Consider the following 8,421-nt stretch of genomic DNA (forward strand, 5'->3'; position numbering starts at 1 on the left):
TCTGATCTTTTCTGTTGGACACATTTGATCAGGGGATAGCGGCTCCCGTAGAGGGGCGGGTTTAAGCTCACCTGTTCACCTGGGCTTTGTGAGAGGAAGCGAGAGGGGGTGAGCTGGGTCGCTGTATTTTCTGTCGACCGCTATTTCGCTATGATGCTATTTTGCTTGATTGCTTTGATTTGGAGTTTTGCATACGTTCATATGAGGCACTGATCGTGTTTTCCTTTAATTAAAGGCTAAACCTATTTAAAACTTATCTCAGTGAATTATGATTGAATATCAGACAGAGAGACCCGGTCTCAGTCTGTCAGCGACACCAGGACTCGGATGACGCTAAACAGTGTGTCCTGCATGAGCAGAAAAATGTCCAAAAGTAAAAGAAGCTTCGTCTGAAATCACTCAAAATTATTTAAAAACTAAAAAAAGAATAAAAAGAAATTGTCCACATTGATTCACAAAGTGACTAAAACGACCCCAGATTTGTCCAAAATGTCAAAATTTACAAAAATCTGCGCAAAATAACTCAAAACTTTTTCAAGATGAAATAAATTTATCTGAAATGAGTCCCAGCGTGTCCAGAGTCAGTGAAACATCTGGAGGACTTTATGTTGTGGTTAAAATGAAGCTGCAGTCAGTAGAAATGTGACATCAGATGTGACGGAGCCGCAGCTGAGGTGACGTCACATCAGCGACCTTCGTGGTGCCGGAACCAGACTGGAGCTGAACGTGTTGGATGCACCAACGGGAGCAGAAGATCCTGGACCTGCAGTCAGACAGCTGCTGGGTCTGAGGACGTTCTGGCCTCCTCTGCTGCTGTTCCAGCATCCTTCAGCTCAGAACATAAAAGTTAACGGCGCTAACGTCACAGTTCTGCCGATAAAACGTTTAATTTAGCGCCGCTAGACGTCAGGAAGTTACTGTGCAGCAAATCTCAGCTCGTTGTTCCGCCGCTGATTTGTAGCTTGGATTTTATTGGACCTGTTCAGAACGTTCTGCTGCAGAAGATGGAGGAGATGTATACATGCAGACCTGAAAACGTTACTAGAACTTTCTCAGACCGTTTTTGGAGTTTAATAGAACCCAGCTGAGGAACCTAACATGTTCTCTGTGTGTGTCTGGGTTCCTGCAGTACAAGCAGGTGGAGCAGTACATGTCGTTCCATAAGCTCCCCGCGGACGTCCGGCAGAAGATCCACGAGTACTACGAGCACCGCTTCCAGGGCAAGATGTTTGACGAGGAGAACATCCTGGGAGAGCTCAGCGAGCCGCTCAAAGAGGTAACGACTTCCCAACACCCACACGGTTAGAACCCGTCGGTTCTGTGCCAGAACCAACCCTTGGTCCTGCTGTTCCTCCAGGAGATCGTGAGCTTCAACTGCCGCAGCCTGGTGGCCAACATGCCGCTGTTCGCCAACGCCGACCCCAACTTTGTGACCGCCGTCCTGACCAAGCTGCGCTTCGAGGTGTTCCAGCCGTCGGACTTCATCATCCGGGAGGGAACCGTCGGGCGCAAGATGTACTTCATCCAGCACGGCCGGGTCAGCGTTCTGACCCGCGGGAACAAGGAGACCAAGCTGAGCGACGGCTCCTACTTTGGAGGTGAGAACATCTCAGGACTTGTTCCACCTCCAACCATCAGGTTCCTTCTGCTCCACCAGCTCTGGTTTACTTTAAAATCTGAATATTTAGACGGGAGCCTCAGAAAGCAAATGTTTTGAGATGATTTCTTTCTCAGATGTTCAAACAGCTGAAAACTTCCAAGTGAGTAAAAACCTGCTAAAGCGGGTCGACGGCAGATTTTAAAAAGTGTCTCTGAAGGCATCTGATGTCAGCTTAAATCTGCCTCGTCTCTACAAACATCCCTATTTTATGCTCTGAAGTTTTCAGGCAGACCAGAGAAAGTCGAGCAGAAGCTGTTTCATACGTCTGATGATCTGAGACGAGATGAGAAGGTTCTTATTGAGGAACACGGGAAGGTGCTTCATTCAGTTTCTGCTCTGGAGGTTCACATTCTGCTCTGCCGGTCTTCTGTTCTCCTGTTCTGCTCCTGTTCTCCTGCTGTTCTCCTGTTCTCTTCCTGTTCTCTTCCTTTTCTCCTCCTGTCCTCCTCCCGTTCTTCTGCTGTTCTCCTCCCGTTCTCCTCCCATTCACCTCCCGTTCTCCTCCTCTCCTCCTGTTCTCCTCCCGTTCTCCTCCCATTCTCCTCCCGTTCTCCTCCCGTTCTCCTGCTGTTCTCCTCCCGTTCTCCTCCCGTTCTCCTCCTCTCGTCCTGTTCTCCTCCTGTTCTCCTCCTGTCCTCCCGTTCTCCTCCCGTTCTCCTCCTGTCCTCCAGAGATCTGCCTGTTGACCCGTGGACGGAGAACGGCCAGCGTCCGAGCAGACACCTACTGCCGTCTGTACTCTCTCAGCGTGGACAGCTTCAACGAGGTTCTGGAGGAACATCCCATGATGCGACGGGCCTTCGAGACTGTCGCCGTGGACCGACTGGACCGGATCGGTAACTTGTCTAACTTCTTACCATCTGACCAGTTTACACTCGTTCAGAGCTGCAAGAATTAATGATCAGTTGTCAAATGTTGAATTTATGTTTTGTGGAAAAACAGTCCAACGTTCAGCATCTGTCCTCCTACATCTGAACATGTTCTGGTTTCCTTCATCCTCTGTGACAGAAAAGACGTTTGGACAAAATTTCTGTTTCAGAAATGTTAGAGACCAAACACCTGAACTATTAATCCAGAAACAATCCACAGACTGATGGATGCTGCAAATGATGATCCCTGGTGTCGGTAAAGTCAGAAACCAGAGAAGAACCATGACGTGAAGTTGAACCGGATCAGCTCCAATGAAGGATTCAGATGATTTAATGAGACGCATCTCCTTTAAACATCAACATAAGAAAAGTGATGTCAGAAAAACAGCCATAGAAAAACTGAGTGTTTGTCCAGTAAGGTGCAGCTCCACATGTTCTGGGATCATCTGAGACAAGCTGAGCGAAGCTAAAGCTGAAATAATGAACGCTCAGCAGTGAAGACCAGAAACACTTCCTGATCTTTTTGTTGTTCAGACATGTTGACGTTTTCCTTCTTTACTGGTTCAGGTTTTTGTGTTGAAGTCAGGAACCTGTTTGTTCATGCTGGATGTGTTTGTCGCCCCCTGCAGGCAGGAAGAACTCCGTGCTGCTGCGGAAGTCGTCTCAGGGCGGCTCTCTGGGCGGCAGCATGGGTCGAGGTGGAGGTCGGGGCGGAGGCGCAGGCGGCCTGGGATCCTGCGACAGCATGCTGGTGCAGCAGATCGTCAAACACGACAGCATGCCGGCCATGCAGGACGCCATCGCAGCCGCCGCCGCCGGTCGGAGCGGCGTGATGGGCGGCAGCGGCACGGTGTCCCCGCGGCCCCGCCCCGTCATCTGGGCGCCGCTGGTCCACGCGCCGCTGCAGACTGCAGCCGCCACCAGCAACGTGGCCATCGCCCTGATGCACCAGCAGCAGCAGCAGCAGCAGCAGCTGCAGCAGCTGCAGCAGCACGCTCTGGGCGGGGCCTTCTTCCTGCCCTCCCCCCTCATCTCCCCGTCGCCCTCCTCGTCCTTCCCCCTGTCGCCTCCCCGACCTCCGGTCCTGCAGCCGCTCCGGCCCTCCGTCAGCTCCCTCATCGGGATGATGGCCATGGGGGGGATGGGGGGCATGGCGGGGATGGGTGGCTTGTCTCCGAGGGGGGGCTTCCCCGCCTCCCCCTCCACGCTCGGGCCCCCCGCTGGGGTGACATCACCTCCTGTCGCTAAGACTCCGCCCACTCCGGCCTCCTCCGTCCCCACCTCTGTCCAGCAGGGCAGGACTCTGCATTATAGCCTCCGACTGCAGGCCGACCATCCCTCAGCCATCCCTGGATCTTTAGGAACCACGACAGCACCGGCTCCTCCGGCCCACAAAGCCCCGACCATGAACCCCCCGGCGGCGACCGGCGGCGCATCGGACGCCAGCACGACTGCAGCGACTCAGCAGGGAGCTAAAGAGGCTCTGCTGCGTCACGGAGGAAGCAGCTCTCAGGGCCTGCCGGCGCTCGGCCGACTGACCCAGGAGGCCCGGCTGCTGTCGGCGTCGCAGCCCACCCTGCCTCACCGCTCCTGGGCCGCCGTGCAGCCTCACCCGCCCCTCCACCGGAAGGCGTCCGGGGGAAACCTGCTGGCGGCGCCGTTCCTGGCGGGGCAGCTGGCCCGGGGAGTCAGTGCCGGGATGCTGAGCTCCAACCCTCCGGTGCAGCTGGTGACCAACGTCCCATTCAACCCTCAGACAGCAGCCTCCGTCCTGCCGGCTGCTGCCCCGCCTCACCTTCCTCCTGCAGCGCCCTCCTCCTCCTCCCCTCCCAAACAGACCCCTCTCTCCTCGGCCACTCCTTCCCCCTCCTCCCCCACACCAATCCTCGCCCAGACTCCTCGACCCAAACCGACCCCCATGACTCCCTCCAGCTCCTCCTCTCCTCCCCCCTGCTCCACCCCTCCATCGGCAGGAACCAGCCCTCTATCGCTTTCATCAACTCCTCGACCCAAACCGGCTCCTTCCCCTCGCTCCTCCTCTCCATCTCCATCCTCCACGCCGCCTCCATCGTCTGTTTCCACCCCCGTTCCTCTACCTCAGCCTTACGGGACCAAGACCTCCCTCACCTCCTCGTCTCCCCCTTCGTCTTTGCTGTCCTCCTCCCCTCCTCACCCGCAGAGCTCCCGGGCCAAAACATCCATCACGCCTCCTTCAGCTTCTCCACTGTCCGGCCCAAGTCCCACGTTGACCCTGATCCCGTCTCCGACTCCCACTCAGACCACCCGCACCAGAACTTCTACTCCCGCCCAGACTCCCACTCAGACCCTCACTCCAGTGACTCCCACCCTCACCCCTTTGCCTTCCCCGTCTCCCATCCCCGTTACTCCCATCCCCAAGAGTCCGACCCCTTGTCTCCAGCCGCCCAGAAGCTCCGCCTCCAGCCAGAAACAAACCCCCGCCAGCACCGGCACTCCGACTAAAGTAACTTTCTCGGTTCATCCGGTGAAGCAAACCTCCCCCGTCCTCACCCCGAGCCGCACCATCAAACCGACCGCCTCTTTAAGCCCGAACCAGAGCTCCACTAACCCGTCCACCACCACTGCCAGCTCTCCGAGCGTCCAATCCTCAAAACTCAACCCTCCTCCTGCCGCGGTCCAAACCTCTCAGGCATCCACCGCCACTGCCACCGTCGGATCCGCCCAATCAGCCGCCGCCACCTCCCCTAAAGGCGGGAAACAGGACCCTCAGCTCGCCAGAAAAGACTCGGAGGGTCTCAGACACAAACTTCCCGCCAACATGTGAGGCGGAGAAAAGGATTGCCAGACTTTGGACCGGTACATCTCGTGTGCGTTCACTCTAGGATGTGATTGTCTTAGAACATCAGGTGTTCATGTGACTCCTGTCCATCGATGAGACAGACTTTCTGAGTCTTCAAAAACATCCAAATGTAAACATACATATCTGTGTTAGTGATTGTTGGAGCAAGCAGAGGGCGGAGCTACGAAGCGAGACTAGTGTGTCAGCAGATCACGCTGAGCCTCAAGTCAGAGTTTTCAGTATCATGAAGGTGGCTCTCTTTCAACATGGCTAGATCACCATGGTAACTGTTGCCTCACAGCTAGATCACCATGGTAACTGTTGCCACACAGCTAGATCACCATGGTAACGGATGCTGCAGAGCTAGATCACCATGGTAACGGATGCTGCAGAGCTAGATCACCATGGTAACTTTTGCCACGCAGCTAGATCACCATGGTAACTGTTGCCACGCAGCTAGATCACCATGGTAACTGTTGCCACACAGCTAGATCACCATGGTAACGGAAGCTGCAGAGACAACCTGTTCAGAGTTTTGGGTTTTAATCGGCTGTATGAAGCGTCTCACTTTAACCAGATCATTTCCTGATGAGTCTTGTACAGTTTTACACACTGGAGGCATCGTGTTGCCATGGGAACCCACAGGCATTCAGCTGGTGATGCAGAAATCACTGAAATGTGTTTTCATGTTTGATCCTAAACGGCTGCCAGGTCTGTCTGTTGCTCATTCTAATTAATTTTACTTTATTTAGATGTAAATCCTGCGTTATGAGACAGTGCCAGACGTAGACGCTCTTCAATACAGCAGGTTAAATGTCTGAAAGTTTAACATCTCTAACGTGCAGCTGCATTGATCAGTAAATTAAATATATCAACAGTTTTCTACCAGAGTTCCTGTCCTGCGTCATCAGCAGCACTTTTTACCCTCATCATTCTTTAGATTTCTATTTTATGAAACGCTGGATGATTTAAACGTTTAAAGCATCTAGATGGTATTTCAGTAAACAGTCAGAGATTAAATTAATCTGAACTCCAGCCTGTGATGAAGAGTCACAGACTTTAATAACAAGAGGAAAACCCCAAATTATTCACAGTCGCACCAAAATGTACATTTATAGTGGATTCTTATTGGACCAGCAGGTTTCTTCTGACTGGAAAGGACACAAACAAAACACAGTAAAACCTTGTGTTAGAGGCGAGTTTTAACTTTTACAGTCTATTAAAAAGCCGTTATTTCCACAACATCAAACCGTGACTGACTGAGAACGACTGCATCAGCTGCTTCTGCTTTATCAGAACCACTGGGTCGTCTGGACCGGGATAAAAACGGGACGACTTCGGACATTTGGTAAAAATAAAACCTAGAAGTTATTCAAACACATCATCAGCATCTTTAACGCCGTGTTTTACTTTGTTTTGTTGCCTGTTTGTGTCAATTTGAGCCAAATGGTCAAATAAAACTTCACTAGAAATATAAATGTGGCACGAGGAGGAATAATAATGGATTTATACAAACAAGGAAACCTCTCAGAACTCGAGAAGGTCAGATACTGAGGTCCAGTTTACATCTTTAAAGATGCCAAGTCATGCAGGTTTTAACTGTGTGAACTAGTTTTTGGAAGTAAAACGTGACCAGATATGAAACAAGCAGCTGCACTTATCTGTTAAATGAACGTATCAGCAGCTTTCCTGCACGTTTTACAGCCGCACATTAAAACAACCTGTCGACTGAACTGAGCCACAAAAAACAAGAAACAAGCACTTCTGTTTACCAAGCTGCACACAGTCGGTCCGCTTTGTGCAGAAAACAGTCACATGACGCATTAAACACCAACTTTTTACAGAAACCCTGAGAACGTTTGCGTCCACCTTCTGGATACCTGCCGTCTCTGACTTTGGGTTTCAGTTTCTGTCGAGTTTCTGACACAAAGACTTTGTTCGTAGTTCAGCCCTGAGGGGAGCTGAAGTGGAAATATGCTGCAAATTACAAAACAAGAAGCAAACAGCAATACTGGTGAGCCTGGTGAAGATGATGATGATGAAGACACTTCCTGGTTTCCAGCTCAGACTCCCTCTTGCCTCCCGTTGATTCACCAAAGTGTGACATCCTCTCATCAGAATAGTGCTAATTATAGAAGCCGCTGTACGGTGACTCTGTTAGGAGCTGCTAGTCTCGTTGTTCCAGGTGTGTGGTGTTTTAGTTTTCGGAGGAGCTCTGACGCTCCCGTGACTCGTTTCTTTGGTGTGCTGGTTCCGTTTCCTCCTGTAAATACGAGCCTCTCCGTCGGTCTTTCATCCGTCTCGCTGCCTTTCATCTGGTTTCACGGCTCCACCTTTCTTTGACGCCAGCTTCCCTTTTCTCCGGGCGGCCGGCTCGGCCTCCGTCTGTGGCTCCATCCCCGTGGTGTTTGATGTTCTCTGTGGGTAGCAACAAGGCAGATCCGTCTTAAACCTGATACCATGTTGCCTAGACGATATATTTAAGGACCAAATGTTTTATTTTTTATTTATCACAGCTTTAGCTTTTGAAGCAGAACAACTAGCTGCTGGTGATTCCTGAGTGTGACGTGTGACGGCAGCGGCGGCGATGATGATGATGATGATGAAGGTGTATATCTGGATGTACGAATAAAGTGGGTTTAGATATTGTCCACTTGTCCTCGTGTGTTTTTTGTAACTGTGAGCTCATTGTGAAACCATGCAGTTATTCACGTCACATTTAGATGAAGGTGAAGTTTTCTGTGACCAGCAGCTTCCTTCTGACTGGAAACGACACAAACAAGAGACAAAAATATGAAATAAATACACAGAAATAGTCCAAATTCATTCAACACCATGTTTTCCTGTTTAGTCTCTTGTTTGTGTCGTTTCCAGTCAGAAGAAAGCTGCTGGTTAAATAAGAACTCTCTATAAATCTACATCTGGTTCATCTGATGCATAAGTTTCCCCAAAACGAGTCATTTTCATGCCAAAGTCTGTTTTATTATGATTTTTTTTTTTTCTCAAACAGGTGTTTTTGTTTTTTTTTTTTAGCTGGAAACGACACAACCACGTGACAAACAGAAAAACGTGTT

At 51.0% G+C, this 8,421-nt stretch overlaps 1 protein-coding gene across 1 annotated transcript in view; it reads left to right on the plus strand.

Moving 5' to 3' along the window:
- LOC103364950 (potassium/sodium hyperpolarization-activated cyclic nucleotide-gated channel 3) overlaps positions 1-5,332 on the plus strand; it is a 23,710-nt gene extending 18,378 nt beyond the window's left edge. Inside the window, exons 6-9 of the mRNA XM_008292253.1 lie at positions 1,130-1,276; positions 1,358-1,598; positions 2,332-2,496; positions 3,159-5,332. Of these exons, the coding sequence (XP_008290475.1) occupies positions 1,130-1,276; positions 1,358-1,598; positions 2,332-2,496; positions 3,159-5,332 (2,727 nt within the window). The remainder of the gene's footprint in view (positions 1-1,129; positions 1,277-1,357; positions 1,599-2,331; positions 2,497-3,158) is intronic.
- Positions 5,333-8,421: the final 3,089 nt, after the last annotated feature.

The sequence above is a fragment of the Stegastes partitus genome, unplaced genomic scaffold (assembly GCF_000690725.1).
Source record: "Stegastes partitus isolate 25-593 unplaced genomic scaffold, Stegastes_partitus-1.0.2 Scaffold797, whole genome shotgun sequence".
NCBI classification, from domain to species: Eukaryota; Metazoa; Chordata; class Actinopteri; family Pomacentridae; genus Stegastes; species Stegastes partitus.